This window comes from Ictalurus punctatus, chromosome 21, assembly GCF_001660625.3.
Source record: "Ictalurus punctatus breed USDA103 chromosome 21, Coco_2.0, whole genome shotgun sequence".
In the NCBI taxonomy this organism is placed as follows: domain Eukaryota; kingdom Metazoa; phylum Chordata; class Actinopteri; order Siluriformes; family Ictaluridae; genus Ictalurus; species Ictalurus punctatus.
In genome coordinates this window covers 11,770,001-11,797,500 of record NC_030436.2, presented here as the reverse complement: position 1 = coordinate 11,797,500, position 27,500 = coordinate 11,770,001, and the positions used below count along the sequence as shown (strand labels likewise).

The 27,500-nt window shown below is 42.5% G+C and overlaps 2 protein-coding genes across 4 annotated transcripts in view; one reads left to right on the top strand and one right to left on the bottom strand.

Moving 5' to 3' along the window:
* lrp1aa (low density lipoprotein receptor-related protein 1Aa) overlaps positions 1-27,500 on the bottom strand; it is a 113,440-nt gene that overhangs the window by 28,028 nt on the left and 57,912 nt on the right. For 2 of the 3 annotated variants that reach the window (XM_053674060.1, XM_053674061.1), the window contains exons 19-46: positions 25,840-25,920; positions 24,469-24,636; positions 24,138-24,320; positions 23,318-23,515; positions 22,323-22,568; positions 19,690-19,887; positions 19,288-19,495; positions 18,758-18,922; positions 18,084-18,328; positions 16,402-16,533; positions 13,359-13,586; positions 12,679-12,853; positions 11,943-12,037; positions 11,161-11,310; positions 10,857-10,997; positions 10,267-10,392; positions 9,955-10,086; positions 9,268-9,402; positions 9,038-9,167; positions 8,533-8,659; positions 7,514-7,665; positions 6,997-7,121; positions 6,075-6,452; positions 2,435-2,624; positions 2,153-2,357; positions 1,577-1,769; positions 301-426; positions 63-191 (exon numbers count right to left, since the gene is read on the bottom strand). In XM_053674060.1, coding sequence (XP_053530035.1) covers positions 63-191; positions 301-426; positions 1,577-1,769; positions 2,153-2,357; positions 2,435-2,624; positions 6,075-6,452; positions 6,997-7,121; positions 7,514-7,665; positions 8,533-8,659; positions 9,038-9,167; positions 9,268-9,402; positions 9,955-10,086; positions 10,267-10,392; positions 10,857-10,997; positions 11,161-11,310; positions 11,943-12,037; positions 12,679-12,853; positions 13,359-13,586; positions 16,402-16,533; positions 18,084-18,328; positions 18,758-18,922; positions 19,288-19,495; positions 19,690-19,887; positions 22,323-22,568; positions 23,318-23,515; positions 24,138-24,320; positions 24,469-24,636; positions 25,840-25,920 — 4,761 coding nt within the window. Of the gene's footprint in view, positions 1-62; positions 192-300; positions 427-1,576; positions 1,770-2,152; positions 2,358-2,434; positions 2,625-6,074; positions 6,453-6,996; positions 7,122-7,513; positions 7,666-8,532; positions 8,660-9,037; positions 9,168-9,267; positions 9,403-9,954; positions 10,087-10,266; positions 10,393-10,856; positions 10,998-11,160; positions 11,311-11,942; positions 12,038-12,678; positions 12,854-13,358; positions 13,587-16,401; positions 16,534-18,083; positions 18,329-18,757; positions 18,923-19,287; positions 19,496-19,689; positions 19,888-22,322; positions 22,569-23,317; positions 23,516-24,137; positions 24,321-24,468; positions 24,637-25,539; positions 25,591-25,839; positions 25,921-27,500 lie in introns of all 3 variants that reach the window. The other variant, XM_053674059.1, reaches the window with a different exon arrangement.
* LOC108254973 (delta-type opioid receptor) lies at positions 2,682-5,807 on the top strand. Its single transcript, XM_017450516.3, has one exon. It carries the CDS (start codon positions 3,853-3,855, stop codon positions 4,861-4,863), a length of 1,011 nt encoding a protein of 336 aa, XP_017306005.1. The 5' UTR covers positions 2,682-3,852; the 3' UTR covers positions 4,864-5,807.

Sequence of the window (27,500 nt, the reverse complement as noted above, 5' to 3'; positions counted from 1 at the left end):
ATACTCAGATTCATACAGACATACTCAGATTCATACAGACATACTCAGACACACACACTCACTGCAGAAAAACTGCTTCTCGTCTGATTTGTCTTTGCAGTGCGCCGTTCCATCACAGGTGAGTGTGTAATCGATACAGTCTCCGTTCACACACTGAAAATCGTTAACACTGCTGCAGGAGGTGTTCGGCACTGAAACACACACACACACACACACACAGAGTCCATCATAGTTAATTTGATTAGTTGATCTATTGCATCCACATTGTACAACATCAGTGTGTGTGAGTGTGTGTTTTACCAATGCAGGTGTTGTCCTCCAGAAGTTTTCTGTCTCCTCTACAGCTGCAGTTCACTCGTCCATCAAACGACAACAAACACAGATCCTCACATCCTCCATTATTCACCCTGCAGGGTGAGAATTCACCTGCACGCACACACACACAAACAATTAGATTTATTGCAGTTCTTGCAGTAAACATGTGATGGCAGGAGAGAGCAGCTCTGAGATCAGAAAAATGTCATTCTACAGAAAAGGTGCCAATACTTTTACTCTTATTGAGAAAACCAGATTGTATTAACATGCAAATTACACAGACCCCAAACCCTATTAGCCCCGCCCCTTCCCCATGGTAAACTATTTGCATAATGGAAGCTGGTTGGCTCTTATTACTTTATAACAACAAATAAAAATACTACACTGATATTAACTCCCCTGAAAATACTGAATAATTATATATTAGGACATAAAGAGTTTATATTATATATAATATATTGAAAAATAAATTAATATTCATTAAAACCATTTTATAAAATTTCGGGTCGTTTTAAAATGTTAACAGTTAACAGGTGTGTGCTACCAAGCGGTATTACTTTACCATAAATACTCACGCTATATTACTAAACGGGATAATCGTGTAATAAGGCTAGCTAGACTGAATCAGTTTACTACGCAATAATCTAACGAGACCTGGTATTAGAGTAGCAAACTAACTATAAAAAGCTAAAGAGCTAGCTCGTATAGTGCACAGCTAATATCCGCGTATAAAATAGTTATCCGGCTTTTCATACAGAACTGAGAAACACTGTAACCTGGTGTTAGGAAAGGGGGCAAATACTTATGAGCAGACGTGACGATGGGCTGTAGATTGAGAACCGAGTCTGGAGAAATGAGTCACATCACCTTTAGATGGATATCGATTGTGTGTGTGTGTGTGTGTGTGTGTGTGTGTGTGTGTGTGTGTGTGTGTGTGTGTGTGTGCGCGCGTGCATGTGGTCACGCTCCTCAGCATTATGGACTTGTTATTAGCCGTGTCAGTTTCTGAAATTACTTTTGGCACGTAATTACCTGGCTGAGACGCAAACGCACACGCACGCACACACACACACACACACACACACACACACACACACACACACACACACACACACTACACTCCATAGCTGCCTGCTCTGAACTGATATTATCTTTATATTTAATATAATTCCAGTAAAATTCCATTATTTCCAGTTTATCCGCATTGTCTGTCCACGTGTGATTCCCCAGACCCGGTTATTCCCCCTCGGCTCAGACTCACAGCCGTTGGTGTCGTTGGCGACGGCGATGATTCCCATTGGCTGTTGAGGAATGTCTGCACGTAGCACCTTCATGTCATCTCCTACGTATTTCCCGGCTCTCAGCACGGCTCTCCGAACCCAATCTGTCCAGAAAATGTGATCCCCGTACACCGCCAAACCGAATGGGTGAACCGGCTCGTTCTTCAAGATCACCTGCACACACACACACACACACACACACACATTAAAGCAATAAAAAAAGACTGGTAATTATAATTATGTTCATTTGTTTTCTAAAATACATATGTAAATGTGTAGATATTGTGACAATTTCTTTTAACGTAAAGAGAGTGTGTGCGTGCGCGTGTGTGTGTTCTATTTAAGCATTATTTATAAGTTGTTTATTTCAGGTAAAAAGAAATCCTTTCCACATAGGAAAAATAAACTTTAAAACATGAACATATTTAGATGTTTGGAAAATATTTATATTAAAGTACAGCTGTGAAACTGTAATGTAATTAAATACAATAAAATAAAGTGAAATAAAATAAAGTGAAAAAGTCAAATAAAGGGTGTGTAGTGTGTGCTGGACTCACGTAGCGATGGCTGCCGTCGTACTCGCAGCGCTCGATCTTGTCCAGCGTAGCGTCAGTGAAGTAGAGTTTCTCAGCGCGGTGGTCTATAGCGAGACCGTTCGGGGTTCGGATGTCGGTCCTGATGATGGCCAGGACGTTGGATCCCGAGAGCTGAGCACGCATGATGCTGGGAGTTTGTTCATTCCAGTTGGTCCAGAACATCAGACTGAGGAGCGCAGAAACAAAGGTTTTTAATGAAAGCATTCGTTTTAAATTCACAGGTAGACGTGAAGCGTGATTTACTTCTGACACTCGTCGAGGACGAAAGCTCGCGGATGGTCGTCTCCCGCCATGCTGACCACCACGTCCCGGTCGAAGGCCCCCCACCGGCTCTGGTCCACGGTGTGGCGTGTGATGGTGGACGTGGTGTAACTGGTCCAGTACAGACTGTCCCACGCTCGGTGATACGCCAGACCCTCCACCGAACCCACACCTGCAGGAGAGAGCCAGACAAAATAAAAAAAAAAAAAAATAAATAAATAAAAAAACACACACCTACTCTGGCTATTCCACCTCGACACTTTGCTTCTCTAGAACTCAATTAAAGATCGTGTACGGCAGCACGACTCGTATTGTTCCCCGCTTGATATATCGCTTTGCTTGTATTTCCTCATTTGTAAGTGGCTTTGGATAAAAGCGTCTGCTACATGAATAAACGAATAAATGTAAATGTACAATATTAATATGTGACATATTGTTAATACTGTTAATATTTTGCATATAAAATGCACTGTCGCACATCTTTGGTGTTCGGTTGGAGAAGAACGAAGCGCTGCGTTTTTGCGAGGATCAAAGTACAAGGCGTCACCGGCGTTTATATGAAGGAAACGCACACAAGACCAAATCACATCGTACTGTCTGTAGCAGGTGAAGCTTTGAAGATGTTTTTATGGATCGAAATTAAACTCGGCAAACTGGAAACTGGAAACCACCCAACTGGGCTAGCCAAACAGATCAAAGCACACGCTCGTCTCACGAGCACTTCACACGGCTTCAGCGTCCTGTTTCAGACAGGAACATCAGCTGTGGATTAACAGAAAGGATGGAGCTTCACGAACGGACGCGAGACCTTTAATAACCCTCGCATTTCAGGAGCGCAAAGCTTTGAACCTAAACGATATAAAATACTCATCAGGTTTAACAGAGATAAAGAGAGAGATTTAGGGAGAAGAGAAACACTGCAGCTGGGAAAGAAACCTCGTGGAACTGCAAGACAAGGACCTACAAGAGCTGGGAATCGAAATTCGACAGAAAGCTCAACAGATTCTAAAGATATCACCATGAATGAGTCCTGTGTCCTTTGAACCAACGGTCTGGGGACGTGCTTTGGACTCCAGACTGTGTGGTAATCATTCCAGCGAGGTTTTTATCTACTTCACACCGGCTGTAAATATTGATCTGATTTCCTCATTCCACAAAGACAGAGCAAGGGGGAACGCCAAGCCGGCAGCTTCTCACCGGAACACCGTCGCTTTGTGTAGAAACCGCACGCTTGAGCTTCGTGGCGGTGTAACAGGATTTTAGACCTTGTATTGTCTTTTGGACAGACAGATACACATGCTCGTGTTTGGAACGGGAAACTCTGTTTAAGCCGTTAATTTCCTTGTTGCCCGTGAAGACCTTTCTCACAGAGAACGCTTGCGATGTAGGAATCTTACGGAATGGATATCTTTCTCATGGATAATATCACAGGACCAAGTGAAGGAGAGAACATTTCAGGACCCACTGATGTGGAACGGGTGCTCGTTCCCATTTTCGACACCTTCATCCTAGTGACCGGAATGGTGGGACACGTCCTGGTCATCATCATCATCTTGCGAACGATGAGACAGGGACGTAGAACTAGCACGGCTGGAATACAACACGCTAACGCAAACGGAACGGACATTCTCCTGCTGAGTTTAAGCGTGGCGGATATTTTCCTCCTGTCCTGCATCCCGTATCACACCGTCGCCATAGCGAGCCGCCATTGGCCCTTCGGAAGCTTCATGTGCAAAGCCGTGAGCTTCCTGGGAGCCATGTGCACCTCTGCTAGCGCTTTCATGCTAGCTGCTCTAGCCTCCGTTCGCTATGTAATCGTGGTTCACCCGACTAAAGCGTACCGCTGGCGCAGTAGTGGGCGAATAAAAATCGTCACCACGGTTCTGTGGGTCCCGGCGATCGTCCTGGCGGTTCCGCAGTTGACCTGGAGGACGCTCGTCTCGGGGACTGAACTGCGGTCAAGCAGGCAGGATTTGATATGTTTCAACTTCCTGTCTGACACGGACCAGATAGCGTACGGCGTTTGCCACTTTCTGCTTGCGTTCCTTCTTCCACTGGTGGTCATCATGCTAGCTTATGGAAAGATATACCATTTCCTGCACAAAACCAGACGGAATCGTGAAACAAACCAGACGGACCAGTTAGAACGGTACCAGACGCAAGTGACCCACACGTCGGTTCTGCTGGTTCTGGCTTTTGTTTTGTGCTGGTTGCCGTCCTACGGATTGATGCTGGTTCAGCTCGGATATCGATCCACAGTGACGGGGCCTCTGCCGAGATTCGGACCTTTCGCTACTTTTGCGCGCGTCATGGCCACTTCCTCGACCGTCGTAAACCCCATCCTGTACGTCTTCATGTCGCAAAAATTCAGAAAGGAACTGATGGAACTCGTGCGGAAATGTGGCTGCTAGAGCAATTTCCCTAAGATCGTCATTTTCTTTAAAGAAGGTTGAAATGGAAAATGTCCTTAAAATGTACTGCACGCGGCGTGAAGTGTTAAACGTGGTTATTTTCTTTTCTTTAAAAAAAAAATATATATATATATATATATATATATATATATCATACACTCCTTAATGATCGTTTGGAAACAGAAGCAGAACCCACACTGTGTATAACGTTGCTATATAAAAAAGAAAAAGTCCTCGTATCACTCGGTTCTACAGCACACAAGCTTCTGTTATAGAAATGATTAAAGAGAACATTTCGCTTACAAAATGGACGCCTTTACGTTTAGTGTTCAAACGGAAACGGAGTTCACGCGAACAATTTCACTTCACTTTTTGTCATCAGAAAAACAATAAACGATGCAGATTTCATTCTTCCGCCGTTTTCTTTTTCTTTTCTTTCTCGAACTCGGCAGTAAAGTCGAGAAACACAAAATATGCACGGGTGTGGAAAGGAGAAAAGTCTATCGAATAAACTTCGAGAGAAAGAAAACAAAAGAGAACAGCAAACCAAGCTAAGAAATTCCCATCCGTCCATCCGTCCATCAAACTGACCGCTAATAAACTTGGCGGAAAGCAAAAATAAACCAAGCAACTACTGGAAAAAGGAAAAAAGGACAAGAGGAGATGATGAAAATGACAGAATGGGCTGCTCGTACTCCTGTTTTTGCCGTGAGGGTAAATTTTCAGACACCTTATATCGAAATATCAAAAAGTTAAAATAGAAAAAACAAACAAACAACAACAACAACAACAACAAAAACGCGTACTCATCAAACAGAGGCTGTTCTTTATCTTATTTCTATGTTTTTTTTTTTAAAGCTGAACTGCTTTTAGAAAATCTTTTATTAACCAAATGTATTGATCTATGTTACTGTTTGAGAGCTGAATAAACATTATTATTATTATTATTAATAATCAATCATTATTATGTTAATCAATATGTCTGCAAAACAGGTTTACGACATACCTACAATACTATCTAAAGAATTCGGAAGAGGAAGAAGAAAGAAAAGAGCAGAGAGATTATTTCTGAAATGATCCCGCTGACTTTTTTCAAATGTATTTGATTTATTTTTGCGATTCGGCTTGTTGGAGATCAGGAGTGCAGCAGTGACGCCTCCACTCCGGTAAATCCAGGCGGAGAAAGTGAGTAAATCAGTACAGTGACTCACTCTCCACCACGGTCCTCCTCCCCGAGCCGTCGTCGTTGATCTGCTGAATGTTTCCGAAGTGAATGTCGCTGTAGAAGATGCGGTTAGCGCCTTTCCCTCCGCCGCCGCCGCGGTAATCGAACGCTAACGCGATCACGTTCTTCATGTGTTCCACGTCCTCGAACGGCTTGACGGGAGCGTTGAGGTTCTTCTCGTCCGATAGGTGCACGCTCTTCAGGATGGTGCGCTCCGAGTACAGCAGGTATCCGGAGTAATCCCTGCAGCTCCGGCCGTCTTCATGCAGAGCGCCGTGAGCGCAGGCACAGGAACGCTCGCCGTTCCCACGGTAAAGACACAGCTGCTCACAACCGCCGTTATTCTCCTTACACACGTTCGTCCCTGTCAGAGACACGAGGGAGAAAACGAGGCGTTGTTACACGTTTCGAAAAGAGAAACGGTTCCTTACGTCCAGCGTTCTAAAAACGTTCCACATGGAACCTTTCAGGGTTGCTTAAGAGGGTATATTTTAAGATGAGATATTCCGGGTTTTATTTTCATCTGTCCATTTCAGTTCATTTCGTTTATTTCAATTTTATTTATCTATTTATTTCGGTGAAACAGGTCGAAGCAAACGATTCCATTTAAATAACAACAATGAAAATAAACTCGCACGTTTTATTCATAACAAAAACATTTGAATAATAAATCATTAAATGAGTTTCTGACAGTTAGCATGACGTATTTAAATTAAAACCTAACTTCAACCTTAATTATTTACTCTTTTACTGAAATAATGAATGCTCTTCAGGCACACAGCATGCCTACATCACTTTAGGATATGTAGTATTTATTTATTTATTTACATAGTAAAACATTCGTTTTATAAATAAATAAACATTCGTTTATTTACTTATTAAAAGGCAGGAACGCAGTGAAACCTCACCTTGCTGTCTCGCTCTGTTGAACACTTTGATGTCTTTGAGCTGAACTCCGAGTCCGGTCCTCAGAGTGACCGAGTCTGTGGCGTTGTGTTTACTTCCTCTCTTTATAGAGCCATTAGAATGGGTACTAATGCACACACACACACACACACACACACTCTTGTTTATGTTAAAATATATTACATTTTACAGCAAAAAAAACAAACCTAAACACTATCTCTGTCTACAGTCAGTGTTTTCTATCCCTGAGGGTTTTCAGGTGTAAAGGGGTGTGTGTGTGTGTTTAAAGGTGGTAAAGCTCTACACATGGCAACCTCAGAGGTGTGAACAACCCGCAGGTGATTTTAATAATCTGAACGTGGAGCTCAGAACATCCACCGCTGCGTAACTCGACTCTGAACACCAGCGACTTTCCTCATAAACGTAAACACTGACACGACTAAGACCCAAACATACAAAACAACAACAACTAAGTTTTAGTAAACAGAGCTGTAAAGAGTAAACCTCTGTCTCTCTCACCGGTCACTCCAGTAGATGTAGTTCTCGAACACAGACACAGAGAACATGTCCATGTTATTGCTGGCCAACACGAGCTCCCGTTTCTCCCCCGTCTCCAGATCAACCCTCTCAATTTTATCAGTGCGAGCATCACACCAGTACAGCAGACCCTCCTGTACAAATAAAAAGAACAACATGAAAGAAAGAAAAAAGGAAAGAAAAAAGAAAGAGAGAAAAATGGAAAGAAAGAAAGAACGAAAGGAAAAAGAAAGAAAGAAGCAAAAGGGAAAGAAAGAAAGAAAGAAAGAAAGAAAGAAAGAAAGAAAGGAAGAAAGGAAGAAGAAGATAAAAGAAAGACAGAAAAAAGGAAAGAAAGAAGGAAAGAAAACAGAGAAAAAAGGAAAGAAAGAAACGAAAAAGAACGAAGGAAAAGGGAAAGAAAGAAAGAAACAAAGAAAGAAAAGGAGAGAAGGAAAGAAAAAAGAAAGATGGAAGGAAGGAAAGAAAGAAGGAAAGAAAGAAGAAGTAATTCTATAAGAAGAATATTGCACAAACAGGCTCGTGTCATTAATCAGTTATAAATAAACAGTAAATAAACAGTTATAAAAGTTCATCATGTGACTGGAATGCTAATGTTCACTCTGGATGTAGCGCATAGATGCTAACTCAGCTCATCAATATGCAAATGTATTCCAATCCGATTGGTGATTTGCATTAAAACAAATGAATCTTAATTAAACCATAAATGATTTGTATTGATTCTCCTAGATTTATTCAGATCTAATTAATGATTAAAACTGTTTGATTAATAAGGAACCTCGTTATTTTAAACTTTCAGTCTTTTTTTTTTTATTATAAAACACTGAAAAACAAAAACACTTTAAAGGTCAGAGGAAAAAAAATCCCATGATTCATGTGTTCTTCTGCGAAAGTGTGAAAGTAAAACTCGGGTACGTGTGTGTGTGTGTGTGTGTGTGTGTGTGTGTGTGTGTGTGTGTGTGTGTGTGTGTGTGTGTGTGTGTGTGTGTGTGTGTGTGTACCTCGTAGTCAATGGAGATGCCATTGGGCCAGCTAATGCTAACGTTAACCAGAACTGCTCTCTCACTGCCGTCCAAACGAGATCTCTCTATCCGAGGATACTGACCCCACTCTGTCCAAAACAGATACCTACACACACACACACACACACACACACACGTGCACATGAGCACACACACACACATACGACCCTGTTACAACATCCTCTCATATATACAGTCACTGAATGAGACAGAGAGAGACAGACTAAGAAAGAAAGAGACAGACAGACAGACAGACAAATGGACGAACAGAGATACAGACAGACAGACAAAGAGACAGACAGACAGTCAGTCAGACAGTCAATCAGTCAGAGAGACAGACGGTGAGACAGACAGTCAGACAGACAGACAGTCAGACAGACAGTCAGTCAGTCAGTCAGAGAGACAGACGGTCAGACAGACAGTCAGTCAGTCAGGGAGACGGACGGTCAGACAGACAGTCAGACAGACAGACAGGCAGTCTCACCCTCTCTCAGGATGCAGAGCGATGGCGCGAGGTTTATCGAGTCCCTGTGAGACGACGACGTAACGATAGGATCCGTTCAGCCGAGCCACTTCAATCACATCAAAGCCCTGATCAGTCCAGTAAATATTTCCTACACAACCCAAACACATCATCATTAACACACACTTCTACAGCTGGGTGTGTGTGTGTGAGTGTGTGTGTGTGTGTGTGTGTGTGCGTGTGTGTTTAACCTGCGATCCAGTCCACAGCGATCCCCTCCACTCTGCCGATGCCATTGGTGATGACGTCCTCTCTCCACGTCTGATCTCTTTTCGCTCGGCTGATGGTGCTCAGGCCCATGTCCACCCAGTAAATAGTATCATTATCTACACACACACACACACACACACACACACACACACACACACACACACACACGAAGGTGTTGATTAGTTGTCCTTAACCGCAGCTCTGACAGTAGTGCAGCTGCACATCACAGGTTTATTTATAATTAATGCACTCGTTCTAATGCGTTATGGTTTCTATAGCAACGGCTTGTTCAGAGGGCATGTACAGTGGACACTCCATTAATAATGAAAATGTGTGTATTCTATTAATATGTATGGAAGGAGTCTCCAGTGTCAGTTTCTCGGGTAACAGCAAGAACAGGAACTAACTTGTTTACATGTTACACTATAACCCATATAACTATAAACGGAGAAAAAGTATGACGTGTCATTCAGTAATAAATAATAAACTGTAACAGTTGATAAGTTGCTGTGGTGTAAGAGGAATAAAACACTCATGGACGTGCTGTTACAGGAAAATAATCAACTCCGCTTCATCACTACACCCTTTAGTTGATTATTTTACTCTAACACACACACACACACACACACGAATTATTATGAATGGTTGTACTTTGTTTATAAACTCACCGGCGTGGAAATCGATGCCGACGGTGAGAGACGAACCCGACACCGGCACCAGAGCATCCGATTTATCCGCCGGGTCGAGGGGGATTCCTCTGATTCCTTCATGAACCGAGTAAAGCAGGAATGACCCCACACCTTTAAACACACACACACACACACACACACACACACACACACACACACACAGAAGTTACTTCACCATTAACAGAATACTAACGCTGAGTTTATTACCAATATTCAAGTTAGAGATTTGAGTGATTCTGTGTGTGTGTGTGTGTGTGTGTGTGTGTGTGTGTGCGTGCGTGTGTGTGATACCCTCGCAGGACTGTTGTCCGCTCTTCAGGCTGTATCCGGCAGTACACATACAGGCTCGTGTAGTAAGAGATGTGGGTAAACAAAGCTGAGAGCAATCGCCGTTATAATTACTGCACAGGTTCGAGCCTGAAAATTAAATCAAATTAAATTCATTTACATAAAAAAAATTAAGTATACAATATATATGCATACCTATTTCAAATGTTACATATTTAAGAAATATTACAATTTGTTTGGATCATTTTTATGATAAAACGTGTAAAAAAAAAACCCATGATAGTATGAATATTCACATAACAAGTACAAAAACAATGTTTTAATATATACTTATATACAGTACATAATATATAACAATAAATGAGTGTATAATGCAAAATAATATTTTTATAATATATAATATTTGTATTTTCAAGTATATTTGCAATTGGTTTAATTTATTTTTTATTAATAATTAATTACTGTTTTTGTACCTTTTAAAATGCATTTATAGATGATAAAACAGAAATAGACATTAATCCGCCCCACCCCCCAATCCCCCCTCCCCCCCCAATCCCCCCCCCCCCCACACACACACACATCCCCCATCACACCTGTCTGCACGGTCTCATTGTAGATCTTCATGTGCATCATGGGAGCCGTGCTGTTCCTCAGAACTTTCCAGTTTCCTCCGTCGCTTTTGTCGCACGTCCCGATCTGATCTGTCCCTTGATCCGCCCACCACAGCTTATCGCCTAGGCAACGACACTCGGCCAATCAGAGGACGCCACCCAGTATTATCATTTTAATAATGGTAATAAATAATACTAGTACTAACACTCACAAATGTAATTAAACATGGCCGCTTGTTCCAAATCAAAGTCTAACTAAAGCTCTGTGTGTGTGTGTGTGTTATACCCATGATGGCTAGAGCAGAGGGTTTGTTTAATTTGCCCTTGACTCCCTCCAGCACTTCCAGTCCAGTTCCATCCAGTCTGCAGCGATTGATAGTTCCATTCCCGGAGCTGACCCAGTACAGACGAGAATCATCAAAGTCCAGAGACAAACCTGTAGCACACACACACACACACACACACACACACACACACACACACACACACACACACACAGAGAGACACAGAGAGAGACACACAGACAGCACAGACACAGAGAGAGAGAGAGAGACACAGAGAGAGAGAGAGCCACACACAGAGAGAGAGAGACACACACAGAGAGCGCGAGACACACACAGAGAGAGCGAGACACACACAGAGAGAGAGAGACACACACAGAGAGCGCGAGACACACACAGAGAGAGAGAGACACACACAGAGAGCGCGAGACACACACAGAGAGAGTAACAGAGAGAGAGACACACACAACACAGACAGAGAGAGAGAGAGAGACACAGAGAGAGAGACACACACAGCACAGACACAGAGAGAGAGAGACACAGAGAGAGAGAGACACACAGCACAGACACAGAGAGAGAGAGAGAGACGCACACAGAGAGAGACACACAGAGAGAGACACACAGAGAGAGACACACAGAGAGAGACACACACACACAGCACAAACACAGAGAGAGAGAGAGAAATAGATAATTAATAAATAGATGTGAATAAACAGATGAACAGTATCGTACTACTCGTTATAAAAGAGAATTAGCAGTAGCGTGTTAGCATTAAAGCGTCACTCACCCACAGGTCCTCTCTGATTGGTGAACAGGACAGTGTGGTTGGTTCCGTCCATGTTGGCAATGCTGATGTTGTCTCCATCCGTCCAGTACATCTTCCTAAAACATTTCACAATAACTTTAATTATACATTTCAGCCACTGCTAGTTACTAGCTAGCAAATATGACTACAGCTAGCAAATATTAGCACAGCTAACAAATATTACCACAGTTATTACCACAGCTAGCATAAAAACACAACACAGAAATCATTTACATTTTAATAACAATTTTGTAGATAAAGAAACTTGATTGTGTTGCCATTTTGCCATTGGAATGAATTTGAACTTGATATAAACTATGATGTAATCTACAAACTGAAAACTTTATTTATTTCTGATGTGTTTTTGTTGGGTGACTTCAGTTCTGTCTCCAGAAAAAAATCTATCAATTTAAACTGGGGAGGGAAATGCATCATTAGAGATAATGTGTGTTTGTATAAGATCTTATGTTCTCTCCTTTCTGCATGCACGCACACATGCACACACACACGCACACACACACACACACACACACGCACCAGCTGATTTTCATTTTCGCAGTGGAAAACATTCTCAGTTGAAAAGAAAGCATGAAAGAAAAAAAATGATGTGGACTTTTGATGAAAATATTTCTTTGTTCAGCTCTCTCTCTCTCACACACACACGCACAATGTACTACATTGACATTAGTGTTAGCGACAGCTCTGTGTGTGCACTGACCCGAGTGTGGGATGGACCACAATGCAGTGCGGTTTGTCTAAACCCTGAATCACAGCGTTCTTAAAGGAGCCGTCCAGTCGAGCCACGTTAATCTGCTTCTTATTGGCATCATAACTCGTCCAGAACAGATTACGGGAAACCCAGTCCACTGCCAGGCCATGCACATTCGGCAAATCTGTAACACACACACACACACATACACACACACAGTGTATTGTATCACTTTTCCTATCATTTGGACATTAAATATATAAGTAGTGTTACAGTGACAGTGAGCTAAATTGTGTTTATTAACAACTACACTTTATATGCAAATTTTAAAAAATAACCTCTTAACTCTCTTTGTGTCATTCAAACTAATTACAGATAAATTTACTCTGTTTCTCTCAGCCTCATGACCTCCATCAAATATTTCAGAAAATTCTTAAAGACTTAAAAGACTTTAAATTGTATTGTTCTCAGCCAATCAGAACACACAGTACTGCTCTCGGCCAATCAGAAAACATTGTACGGCTAATAACTGATTAATAACTCATTACTAACTTATTATTAATAATAATTATTGCTTACTACTTATTAGTGAATGATTAGTAACAAATTAGTAACTCATTAGTAACACACCATACTGCTCTCGGCCAATCAGAACACACCGTACTGATCAGTAGAGGCGTGTGTTTTACCTGCAGAGACGACGGTTTCGATTCCAGTGCCATTAATGAAGGCTCTCTTGATGGTTTGTGTGCGAACATCAGACCAGTAAATCCTCCGCTCCACAGAGTCGTAGTCCACCACCGTCACGTTATCAATATCAGGAACGGTGAAGGAGATGATGTAGTTATAATACGGGTTATAAATGTCCACACCACGGATCTCTATCTGACGAGCATACAGCAGGAACTGACGAGATTCTACACCACAGACAGAGAGAGAGAGACAGAGAGACAGAGAGAGAGAGAGAGAGAGAGAGAGAGAGAGAGCGCAAAAGAGGTGAATGATCAGACAGACAGATAAGGCAGACAGACAGAGAGATGGGCACAGGCACAGATAGACAGAGATAGATGGACTGGCAGAGAGACAGACAAACATGCACAGAAAAATAAGGCAGCAGGCAGACAGAGGAATTGGCAGACAGACAACAAACACACAGACACATACAGATATGGCAGGCAGCCAGGCAAATAAGCTAAACAGACAGCCAGAGGAACAAAGACATATTAATAAATGGTGTGATTTATTATGGGTAGTGAGACAGACAGACAGCTTATTATACGATTTATGATTTATTATATGCTGAACTTAGGTAATTGTGTGTAGAATCGTTTCCATCTGTGTGTGTGTAATGTGATTAAATTGACTTGAGGCATAATATTGTATATTTATGACAGACAGACAGGTGTGTAGAAGGAGTACAGTGTTACAGGTATGTAGAGGTGTGTACAGGTGTGTAGTGGTGTGTAGAGGTTTACAGGTGTGTAGAGGTGTGTAGTGGTGTGTAGAGGTTTACAGGTGTGTAGTGGTGTGTAGAGGTGTGTAGTGGTGTGTAGAGGTGTGTAGTGGTGTGTAAAGGTTTACAGGTGTGTAGTGGTGTGTAGAGGTGTGTAGAGGTTTACAGGTGTGTAGAGGTGTGTAGTGGTGTGTAGAGGTTTACAGGTGTATACAGGTATGTAGTGGTGTGTAGAGGTGTGTAGTGGTGTGTAAAGGTTTACAGGTGTGTAGTGGTGTGTAGAGGTTTACAGGTGTATACAGGTATGTAGTGGTGTGTAGAGGTGTGTAGTGGTGTGTAAAGGTTTACAGGTGTGTAGTGGTGTGTAGTGGTGTGTAGAGGTTTACAGGTGTGTAGTGGTGTGTAGAGGTTTACAGGTGTGTAGAGGTGTGTAGTGGTGTGTAGAGGTTTACAGGTGTGTAGAGGTGTGTAGTGGTGTGTAGTGGTGTGTAAAGGTTTACAGGTGTGTAGTGGTGTGTAGAGGTGTGTAGAGGTGTGTAGTGGTGTGTAGAGGTGTGTAGTGGTGTGTAAAGGTTTACAGGTGTGTAGTGGTGTGTAGAGGTGTGTAGAGGTTTACAGGTGTATACAGGTATGTAGTGGTGTGTAGAGGTGTGTAGAGGTGTGTAGTGGTGTGTAAAGGTTTACAGGTGTGTAGTGGTGTGTAGAGGTGTGTAGAGGTTTACAGGTGTGTAGTGGTGTGTAGAGGTTTGTAGAGGTTTACAGGTGTGTAGTGGTGTGTAGAGGTGTGTAGAGGTTTACAGGTGTGTAGTGGTGTGTAGAGGTTTACAGGTGTGTAGAGGTGTGTAGTGGTGTGTAGAGGTGTGTAAAGGTTTACAGGTGTGTAGTGGTGTGTAGAGGTGTGTAGAGGTTTACAGGTGTGTAGTGGTGTGTAGAGGTGTGTAGAGGTTTACAGGTGTGTAGTGGTGTGTAGAGGTTTGTAGAGGTTTACAGGTGTGTAGTGGTGTGTAGAGGTGTGTAGAGGTTTACAGGTGTGTAGTGGTGTGTAGAGGTGTGTAGAGGTTTACAGGTGTGTAGTGGTGTGTAGAGGTGTGTAGAGGTTTACAGGTGTGTAGTGGTGTGTAGAGGTTTGTAGAGGTTTACAGGTGTGTAGTGGTGTGTAGAGGTGTGTAGAGGTTTACAGGTGTGTAGTGGTGTGTAGAGGTGTGTAGAGGTTTACAGGTGTGTAGTGGTGTGTAGAGGTGTGTAGAGGTTTACAGGTGTGTAGTGGTGTGTAGAGGTTTGTAGAGGTTTACAGGTGTGTAGTGGTGTGTAGAGGTGTGTAGAGGTTTACAGGTGTGTAGTGGTGTGTAGAGGTGTGTAGAGGTTTACAGGTGTGTAGTGGTGTGTAGAGGTGTGTAGAGGTTTACAGGTGTGTAGAGGTGTGTAGAGGTTTGTAGAGGTTTACAGGTGTGTAGTGGTGTGTAGAGGTTTACAGGTGTATACAGGTATGTAGTGGTGTGTAGTGGTGTGTAGAGGTGTACAGGTGTGTACAGGTGTGTAGTGGTGTACAGGTGTGTAGTGGTGTGTAGTGGTGTACAGGTGTGTAGTGGTGTGTAGTGGTGTGTAGAGGTTTACAGGTGTGTACAGGTGTGTAGTGGTGTGTAGAGGTGTGTAGTGGTGTGTGGAGGTGTGTAGAGGTGTGCAGAGGTGTGCAGTGGTGTGTACAGGTGTGTAGTGGTGTGTAGAGGTTTACAGGTGTGTGTACAGGTGTGTAGTGGTGTGTGGAGGTGTGTAGATATGTGCAGTGGTGTGTACAGGTGTGTAGTGGTGTGTAGAGGTTTACAGGTGTGTGTACAGGTGTGTAGTGGTGTGTAGAGGTGTGTAGTGGTGTGTAGAGGTTTACAGGTGTGTAGTGGTGTACAGGTGTGTAGTGGTGTGTAGAGGTTTACAGGTGTGTACAGGTGTGTAGTGGTGTGTGGAGGTGTGTAGAGGTGTGCAGTGGTGTGTACAGGTGTGTAGTGGTGTGTAGAGGTTTACAGGTGTGTACAGGTGTGTAGTGGTGTGTGGAGGTGTGTAGAGGTGTACAGGTGTGTACAGGTGTGTAGTGGTGTGTAGAGGTTTACAGGTGTGTGTACAGGTGTGTAGAGGTGTGTAGTGGTGTGTAGTGGTGTGTAGAGGTTTACAGGTGTATACAGGTATGTAGTGGTGTGTAGTGGTGTGTACAGGTGTGTAGTGGTGTGTAGAGGTGTACAGGTGTGTACAGGTGTGTAGTGGTGTACAGGTGTGTAGACTGCACTCACCATAGCAGGTGTGATTATCGTTGCTCAGCCTCATTAAGTGAGGACATGCGCAGGAGAACGTCTGATTATAATTAATGAGACAGAGGTGAGAACACGGGCCGAGACCGCCGTTAGCCGCACACGGGTTCGGAGCTGAAACACACACAGAGAAAATATCTGACTCTTCAATTAAATTCTTCATTCAAACAACAGAGAGAGAGAGAGAGAGAGAGAGAGAGAGAGAGAGAGAGAGAGAGAGAGAGAGAGAGAGAGAAAGATTATTTTAAACTTATTTACTGCTTCATTTCATTAAAGGTCAAAATCTTCAGGCTTAAAGAGACAGACAGACAGATGGATCAGACGGGCATGCAGGCGGCCAGACATAGAGACAAGTGAATGGATGACAGACAGACAGACAGACAGATAGATGGAGACAAACAGAGACAGTGAGACAAAGACAGACAGACAGATAGATAGTTAGGTAATACATTCAGGCAGGCAGACAGACAGACAGAGGATATAGACAAACAGTGAGACAGTCTATTTAAAAAGAATTTGAATTTCTATCTCATTAAAGTTTACAATCTGCAGCCTGAATCTCTTTTAATCTCCAAAAATGAAGTATTGATTGTGATTTATTTTCCAGACGCATCAGAAATAATGAAAGGAGTCAGAAAGTGTTCTGAATTTCAATGAGAAATGCAGAGAGAGAAATGGGATAAACATGATGTTTTAAAATAAATATATACTGTATAATAGTAATACTAATAATAATAACTCGTTTTGAAAACATGATAGTATTGCACAGTATACAGTCGGTTTCTGGATTGGAAAAAAGGAGCAATCACCTCTACTGGACAACCTATATACGAAGATATGGAATTCCAAGATGTTAAAAATGAAATGTGGGTGTGGCCTAGAACAATGCAGAAATTCAAAATAGAAGACAAAAGCAATGAAAACAGTTAGAAAACAATGTTCAATTCCCCTGACAACTGAGTTACGGTTAAGTTATTTAATGTCATTCACGTATCAGTGATTTTCAACCCCCTGCAGTTGGGACACTCTAAAATAAATAGGGTCTATTTGGTCCCAGCGTCTCACTGTGAATACAGCTGTGATTATTCAGAATGAACCACTACTACAAACATAGTGAAGCTGGGAAACAAACTGGTTACACAATTTATTCCAAACACCGTGCTCCCATTCCCATTTAATACTGTACATAATCTGTTTACCAATAACTCCAGATACAACATAGACGGAGGAAAACAACCAGACAAGTCTGAGCTGAGAGAAGGTTAACGGATCATAGTTGATTAAAACTGCACTGGGGTTCTTGTCCAAACCAATCTAATCAGGCTGTGTGGTTCAGTCACACGTACACAAACACATGTCCAGACCTACAGACCCAACCCCTCCTGAAACCCGCTCTAACTTCACTTTTAATAAACTGACAAACACCATCAGGACCAGCGTCACTCAAACAAGCCGCTTGCGTCCTAATCTGCATCCCCTTAAAGACTCGAGGTGTCTAACACTCTCACACTCTATGTATCAAGTCCGCTACTTTCGACAAATGTACTGCAGAAAAATAGCATAAACAGGAATCCTAGCTGGTTCTGAATAATGAAAATCCCCTTTTCAGATTATAGGGAATAGGGACTAGGATAGAGGTCTAGTCTGCTCACTTCACCTCTCACCTTGTGGTTGTCTGGATGGATGATAAACCTGCAGATCAAACGGTTGTGTGTTGGTTCTCTGCACCACTGTGACGTTGTTTCCTGTCCACTTGTTGGCTTTGGCGAGAGTGTTTGTGCGCCAGTCCGTCCAGTAAACTTCCCCTCCGTACATAGTGACGGCAAACGGGTGCGACAGGTATTCGTGTCCGCGGAGAACCTCGATCAGGCCAGAACCATCATACTTAGCTGAGTAAATTGCATCAGATCTGGGAACAAAGAGGACGAGCAAGGACGCAATAATCCACTGATCTGATGTTGCCGATCCTGAAGTTGTAAAAAGGTACATTTGTTGCACTAGAAAAAACTGGTATTACCATAGCGACAGTGATCGGAACAACTAAAAGGAGTTATGAAGTTAATTACAGAGCTTCAGCATTAAACGATGATGTGTAACAACAACCCGACTGATATATCATTTTGCTGATAATTTTGTCTGATGCTGACTTGTCAACATCGGGTATATTCACCGGTATTCCGACAAATCTCTCGCTGGTTGTTCATCACTGATATCCCTGAACTTCTGAACTGTCCATTAGGTGGAATGCTTCAGAGTAATCTTTTTTTTGTTGGAATATTGCAGGAAAATATCAAAGACTGAAGCTCTTCGTCTGTGTTGGTGTTCACACAGCTCTTACCTAGCATCTATCCAGAGGATTCGTCTCTCGAGGTAATCGACGGTAAGGCCATTCGGCCAGCCTCCGTTTCCCGTCTCTTTATGGATGGTGCGGCGTCCGAATCCACTCATAGAGGCAGCCTCTATCCTCGGCATGCTCGCGTCCCAATCCGTCCAGAACAGGATTCTGTGAAAAGTTCATTCGTTGGACATTCACAGGACAGTAGTTAGTCTAAAAGAACGAAATTTCAGTACGTCATTGCTGGAAACTATCTAAAACTGATGTACTTCATGGTTTTAACCATAGGGTGAATATTTCAGTGAGGGAAGAGTGCTTCTGCTTGAGCATACTTATTCCAAAATGACCTAGAAAGAAAACTAAAAGAAAAATGTGTAAAAATGTATCTGGTTAATTTGACAACCGTACAATAAATTTAAAGGAACTTTTAAAGGGTGAAACTGAACACGTGTAGGACAAATCAGGAGTTAAGGAAATTTGAATGAATGTAGAATGTTGAACCTAAATGAGTGTAGCATGACTGTATACTGTACCCCTCTCTGGGGTCGAGGGCGATGGCCCGTGGGTGCTCGACGTCTCCGGCTAGCAGTGTAGTGCGCATGGTGCCGTCCAGTTTCGCCACCTCAATTTGATCCAAGTTACTTTCCACCCAGTAAATATTCCCAGCTATCCAATCCACAGCTAATCCTTCAGGTGTCGCCAAACCATACTGAATCACTACATCGAAACTCGTCAGAGCCGCTGAGAGACCGAGACAGAGCATAATATTTCGAATGAATTTCTACTCTGCATTCGGGTTTATTATTATTATTTATTCAAGTTCATCAATGTTTAATGATTTTCCTGACAGACTGATTGTTGTTGAAAAACTGTCCAAAATAATTGTAAAAAATTGTCAAATAATTTCTAGGTTTCAGTCGAACTCTGAACCTTACCTCCATTCTCAGAGAGTTTCCCGCGGTAGATTTTGTCCTCCACCACGTCGGTCCAGTAGAGCGCGCTCTCGTTTAGATGGAAGTCGAGCGCGATGGTGTTGCGAAGTCCTGGTACAAGGACGCTAAACTCTCCTTTGTGCAGATCGATGCGTCGAATCTCATGACGGTTTGAGAAGATGATGAACGGCTTAAACGGGTCTGAGAGAAAGAGAGAAGGATGAACGACGGAATACAAACAAAACAAACAGATCTATAGGTAGGAGACTGAAAAAGACTAAAATGAATGAAAAACGTCCTAAGAACATATTTCAAGATATATTTGAAATATATACAAAAGTATTTTATTTATTCAGTTGTAAAAATTTATTCATTCATTATTTATTACGTCATGGTTTTTAATACCCAAGATTTCTTTAAAAATTATTTTAAAAATTTGGAAAAACGTAACTTACTGTTCAAATCTTTCTAGTGTAAATTTCTGGGTTTTGGTTTTTATCTTGAAATTTCTCATTAAATTCTGATTTTCTGAAAAAAAAAAAAAAGTCTCTAAATCTTTAATAAATTTTAATAAAATGGGAAAAATCTCTTCCAGCACTTCTGTTTATTTTTATAATGCACTAATGAATAACTAAATTTATTATGGTTTGAATTTTTTTCTTAAATTTTATACAATAAATGTCTGAGTTTTAAAAATCTTGTAAATAATTCTTTAAAAAAATGGAAATAATGCATTTTTCTGCCTTTTAAACAGAAAGTCCGATATTTCCACCCCTGCAGCTGCCAGGTTCACCTTGTTCTTCCCTCCACATGCAAACACACATGATACACAAACTTCAGCGTCACACAGTCGATGTTCAGCGAGCGTTTAAAGCAGTACTGGAAAGCACAACTTCTTTTTCATACAAACTTTGTCCTTTTCATTTAATCCAAACAACAAATCCGTACTTGATTTTCTGCCAGAAACTCCATCATCTGACTGAGGTTCCGTGTCCATAGTAACCATAGCACTTCCTGCCAAAATGAATGTTTTCCTTTTTCTTCTCTGTGCTTCATTTCCAGCATGTTAATGTACGTCTGAATGTTTCCCACTGCCCTCATTCTCACCCCGTTCATTACCCTCAACCCAAAAACCACCACCGTTATTACAAAATAAGTGCCCTTCTGAGAAGTACACTTCCTGAAGAAGTGGATGATCTCGAACACTGAAGCGTTCAACCTCTAGTTAACGTGTTTAGTTCTCTTCCTTCCTCTTTCGGGCTTTCTCTTGTTCTTTTAATCTCTTTAAAGAAAATAAAATGAACACAGAATGAACACAATGCCTGACATTTATTTGTCATTTAATTACTAAGCATTTCTTTTTTCGTTAACATTTTTATATTCAGCTCAACTGTGGCGCCACAAATCAGATTTTTTATTACATAATTTATCAAAAACTAACTTATATATATACTACTTTAGCTTTTTTGTTTGTTTGTTTAATTGCCATTATGTAGCTGAGTGAGAAATTCACATCTGAAACTAAATGTACTTTTCTTTTTTTTTTAGATTTTTATTGTTATTTGTCTAGGCGAGGCATATTTATTTATATGGCATATTTAATATACAAGGTGCTTCACAAAGAAAATTATATAACAACAATTGTTATATAAAAGGATGAAAAATGTAAAAAAAAAAAAAAAATTTAAACAAATAAAATATAAAATTTAAGTCTCTATATGTTATATAAGCTGTATATTTTTAGGGAACAGGAAATGGGGAATGCAGAATAGGGAATGGGGAATAGGGAATGCAGAACGGGGAATAGGAAATGTGCAAAAGGAAATGCAGAATGGGTAATAGGGAATGGGGAATAGGGGATGGGGAATAGGGAATGGGGAATAGGGGGATGGGGAATAGGGGATGGGGAATAGGGGATGGGGAATAGGGAATGGGGAATAGGGGGATGGGGAATAGGGGATGGGGAATAGGGGGATGGGGAATAGGGGATGGGGAATAGGGGATGGAGAATAGGGGATGGGGAATAGGGGATGGGGAATAGGGGATGGGGAATAGGGGATGGGGAATAGGGGGATGGGGAATAGGGGATGGGGAATAGGGGATGGAGAATAGGGGATGGGGAATAGGGGATGGGGAATAGGGGATGGGGAATAGGGGATGGGGAATAGGGGATGGGGAATAGGGAATGCAGAATGGGGAATAGGAAATGTGCAAAAGGAAATGCAGAATGGGTAATAGGGAATGGGTAATAGGGAATGGGGAATAGGGGATGGGGAATAGGGGATGGGGAATAGGGGATGGAGAATAGGGGATGGAGAATAGGGGATGGAGAATAGGGGATGGGGAATAGGGGATGGAGAATAGGGGATGGAGAATAGGGGATGGGGAATAGGGGATGGGGAATAGGGGATGGGGAATAGGGGATGGGGAATAGGGAATGAGGAATAGGGGATGGGGAATAGGGAATGGAGAATGGGGAAGAGGGAATGGGGAAGAGGGAATGGGGAATAGGGGATATGGGATGGGGAATAGGGGATACACAATAGGGAATGGGGAATATGGGATGTGCAGTAGGGATTAGTGAACAGGAAATTGAGAACACGCATCTATTATATGTTCTCTTATATGTTCTTTACCGGTACTCCTGCAGCTCTCCATATCCGGCTCCAGCGCCCAGCCTTCGTAACACGAGCACTTGACGGTGAATTTGTCCTGCTCACAGCGCTGGCTGCACTTCAGGTGTTTGGCACAGAAGCCCTGGATCTGACAGGTTTTATTATTGGCACCGAGCTCCATCCCGAGAGGGCAGGAACACAGGATTCCCAATCCCGGAGCCACGGAACAGTTGTGACTACAGCCGCCATTATCCAGAGAACACAGATCTGATCATACACAGGGTGTGACACCAGGTTAAAGAACGCAGGACAACTCAATAACATTCAACACCTGTATACACCTTTATTAGCAGTATAATTATAAGGGGAAAGGGAATATGGACAAGGATAGAGGACAGGGGACAGGGAGAGAGGGGATAAGGGATAGGGGACAGGGGATAAGGGATAGGGGATAAGGGATAGAGGATAGGGGATAAGGGATAGAGGATAGGGGATAAGGGACAGGGGATAGGGGATAAGGGATAGGGGATAAGGGATAGGGGATAGGGGATAAGGGACAGGGGATAGGGGATAAGGGATAGGGGATAAGGGATAGGGGATAGGGGATAAGGGATAGAGGATAGGGGATAAGGGATAGAGGATAGGGGATAAGGGACAGGGGATAGGGGATAAGGGATAGGGGATAGGGGATAAGGGACAGGGGATAGGGGATAAGGGATAGGGGATAAGGGATAGGGGATAGGGGATAAGGGATAGAGGATAGGGGATAAGGGATAGGGGATAAGGGATAGGGGATAAGGGATAGGGGATAAGGGATAGGGGATAAGGGATAGAGGATAGAGGATAGGGGATAGGGGATAGAGGATCGAGAATAGGGGATAGGGACAAAACCAGTACATAGAACAATAAAAAAGAGAAAAGGGATTAAATGCGTCATTGTGCTGAAAACTACACAGTAATATTAGAATCGATTTTTTTCCTTGTGGTTAATTTTCCGGAGTTTAATCCTCTCTCACCGCACAGTTTCTCGTCAGATCCATCGGGACAGTCGTCTTTCCCGTCACACAGCCTCTCAGGTGGTAGGCAGATGTTGGAGTCATTAACACACACGTGGTGAGAGAGTTTACACACCAGCGCTTCACAGTTCTCCTCATCCGAGCTGTCCTCGCAGTCGCTGTCTCCGTCACACACCCACGCCTTACTGATACACTTCGCTAGGGGACCAAAGGTGAAAGGTCACAGTTAGCAGTGCCGCTTACATCAATTCATCACTCATACGACTTCAACATCAACAACGTTTCGCACTCTTCTTCCGTCTCTTTATTCTCTCTGTCCTCATCTCTCTCTCTCGTTTTTTCTTTTCCACACTGCTTTACTTTCTTTACTACTTTTTGTGTCTTATATTCTTTCTTTCACTCCGTCTTCCTCCCAACTTCGCTCTCTTTTTCTTTTCTTTCTCACTCATGATGTAAAACGTACATTTAAACTTTTAGGTTTTTGTGAACTTTGAATTCAAGGTTTTAAACACGTACATATATTAAAACGTTCAGCTCCTGCTCAGAAATGATGGATGATAATCAATTCTTTTCAGTCCTATAGGATTTTGAAAATAGCAGGAAATAATGAAGACGGTAATAAATGGGTTATTATCGTACTGGGAGTAAACTGTATTGCAGGTACAGTTGATGTACAGATGATGTTCCTCCCAGACAGACAGTCACTAATGCGCATTAATTACTCATGAGCTCAAAACTAACAAATGTACCAACACGTAAATAAAGAGCGGCGGTGTGTATATAGCACATCCACTACGCTACGTTACCCAGAATTCCTCACCAGAGTCTCTGCAGCCGAATTTGACGGCAGGGTCGCAGATGTTGGTGACGCCTTCGCAGTTTTTTTCGTCGCTCATGTCGACGCAGTCGGTGTCTCCATCACAGCGCCAGCGCAGAGGAATACACAGACTGTCCATCCGACACTGAAACTCATCTGTGTGACAGCCACCGGGGGGACGGGTCGCTGAAACATCACACGCACAGGGTTACAGACAGAGTGTGTGTGTGTGTGTGTGAATGAAACACCTTGACATACACTTTACTGCTGTCACTACTATATATTTATTAGAATGAAGATGAGAGGATGATGAGAGGATGATTATGATTATCACCGTTGTTGCTGCAGTTGGCGTGGGTCTCGTCGCTGAAGTCGTTGCAGTCGTTGTCTCCGTCGCAGGTCCAGTAATCGGGGATACAGCGGCCGCTGTTGCATTTAAACTGTGTGGTGGAGCAGGAGTGAGGGCAGCCCGCTTCATCGCTGTTATCACCGCAATCATTATCTACAACACAACGCAATTACACAACAACGCTACACAATCGCCGCGGGATACACAACACGGTTCAAAATTGCCACGGGACACACAACAATCTCTATTCCAATCTACTGCAGACTATTCAAATATCACATCAATATAAACTGACTTACAGGCAAGGAATTTAAAAACAAAAAAACACCGGCCTTTATTCATCAAAACAGGTCATGGGGTGGAGTTCATTTAATGTTATGTAAATAATATGCAAATGAGGTTGAACCGGGTTGAATTCTGCTGTACAGTATACACATAGGTAAATAATATGCAAATAAAATGAAACACAAAATTCTGAGGACAGACTCTAGGAACTACAGACGATTTCTAGGAACTTTAATGAATGAAGGCCGATTAATTAAATTCATTAAAATTCACACACACACACACACACACACACACACACACACACACACACAAACATTTAGACATTTAAATAAAGTCAAACACACAAACAACACAATAGATAATCACAGAAACTGCATAGATCGGACCATGCACCATGAGGAAAAAATATATTTAAATAAAAATTTAAAGAAATGGGAAATTATATCTCTGTATAGCTGCAGTGTTTTACAACAAATATCTACTGCTTTATGTTAAAAAAGATTTTTTTTTTTTATTACTCTGTAGGAAAAGCTTACATATTAATAATATTTACAATATGAATACGTTCAATATTTTATTTCCTACTAAGAATTTACCAATAAAATGAAACTGAGATCTTGCTGCAATTCAGGTATCTAAGTATCTCATATCTAATAATTCTTTTATTTTTTATTCCTATTACATCTGTTTTTATTTTTTTATTTATCTATCTATCTATCTATCTATTTATCTGTAGATATTATGGTGCATGTTGATCTATGCACTAACCGGTCAGGTTGGGACAATTGAACTCATCAGATCCGTCCCCACAATCCTTTTCTGCAACAGCGAGCCAATTGGAGACAAGGGGGGGCGGGGCCAATGGCACAGAGAACAGGAAATGATGTAAACACACACACACACAGATGAATAAATGAGGTAACGAACACAAAAACACACACAAAGACAGACACATGGTAACGACGGAGATGTGATGTAGTACTACAAAGACACACACCAACACACAGTAAAACACTATAACACACAACAAGACACACAATCACACGTGAGAGAGTTAAAGTGTCTCACCGCTGTCGCAGCGCCAGTTCATGTTGATGCAGCGTCCGTTATTACACGTGAACTGAGTCGGAGGGAAACACGTCGGATACGCTGGAAAACACAACCACGGTGTCACGGAATCAGGAACAATATACACGGAATAAACAAGTAAGGAATAACACGCTCCGTGTAAGCACACAGTCTGGGGTGTTTCTTCCGCTTACACCGCAGCAATTTACCAACCATTATGCTGTTTACTTTACTAATGAACGGCACATCACACGTTTCCACGTGTTGTGGAATATCTGCGAGACAGGTCACGCTGCAGCCCGTTTTACTCTGAAACTAGCCCAACATCCGACGGTGAAAAGCGCAAAGGAACGGAATTTCTACTCAGGAAATTGCTGACTCTGACAAACTCTCCTGAATTCACAATAATCTGCTGGCCCACGGTGTAGCGTTCATGCTGTGAAAAACTTTTCCACTGATTTTACACGCTTAGATTTTCATTATAAAACCGTGTGATTTTATACGATTTTTTATGAGTTATATGATTTTATAAGAAAAGATATTGTTTCAAATCGATAATTACTCATAAATAATTCATGAAGATGAAGATAGGGGATAGGGGACAGGGGATAGGGGACAGGGGATATGGGACAGGGGATATGGGACAGGGGATAGGAGATAGATTATAGGGGACAGGGGATATGGGACATAGGATATGGGACATGGGACAGGGGATAGGGGACAGGGGATATGGGACAGGGGATAGGAGATAGAGGATAGGGGACGGGGGATGGGGAACGGGGGATAGGGGACGGGGGATAGGAGATAGAGGATAGGGGACAGGGGATGGGGACAGGGGATGGGGAACGGGGGATAGGAGATAGAGGATAGGGGACGGGGGATGGGGAACGGGGGATAGGGGACGGGGGATAGGAGATAGAGGATAGGGGACAGGGGATGGGGACAGGGGATGGGGAACGGGGGATAGGGGACGGGGGATAGGAGATAGAGGATAGGGGACAGGGGATAGGGGACAGGGGATAGGAGATAGAGGATAGGGGACAGGGGATGGGGACAGGGGATGGGGGTAGATTTTAGATAGAAGAGGATAGAAGATTCATGAAGATCTTCATGTGTTTATCAGATCCAGAGATTTACTTTGAGCATCCATGTTTTTCCAAGTTGAAGCACCAGAACGTGTTTAGATCGGAATTCAACTTGGAAACATTTCTGAATTCCAGCTACAGTGGACTGCAGCATAAGTTCCTGTTCTCTCCTTCTCTCTCTCTCTCTCTCCTTCTCTCTCTCTCTCTCTCCTTCTCTCTCTCTCTCTCTCCTTCTCTCTCTCTCCCTCTCTCCTTCTCTCTCTCTCTCTCCCCCCTTCTCTCTCTCTCTCTCTCCTTCTCTCTCTCTCTCCTTCTCTCTCTCTCCTTCTCTCTCTCTCTCTCTCTCTCTCTCTCCTTCTCTCTCTCTCTCCTTCTCTCTCTCTCTCTCCCCTTCTCTCTCTCTCCTTCTCTCTCTCTCTCTCTCCTTCTCTCTCTCCCTCTCTCCTTCTCTCTCTCTCCTTCTCTCTCTCCCTCTCTCCTTCTCTCTCTCCCTCTCTCCTTCTCTCTCTCTCTCTCTCAGAAACACAGTTTGTCGTTTTACCAAGTAACCGGAAAGCATAAACTCCTTTACACAAA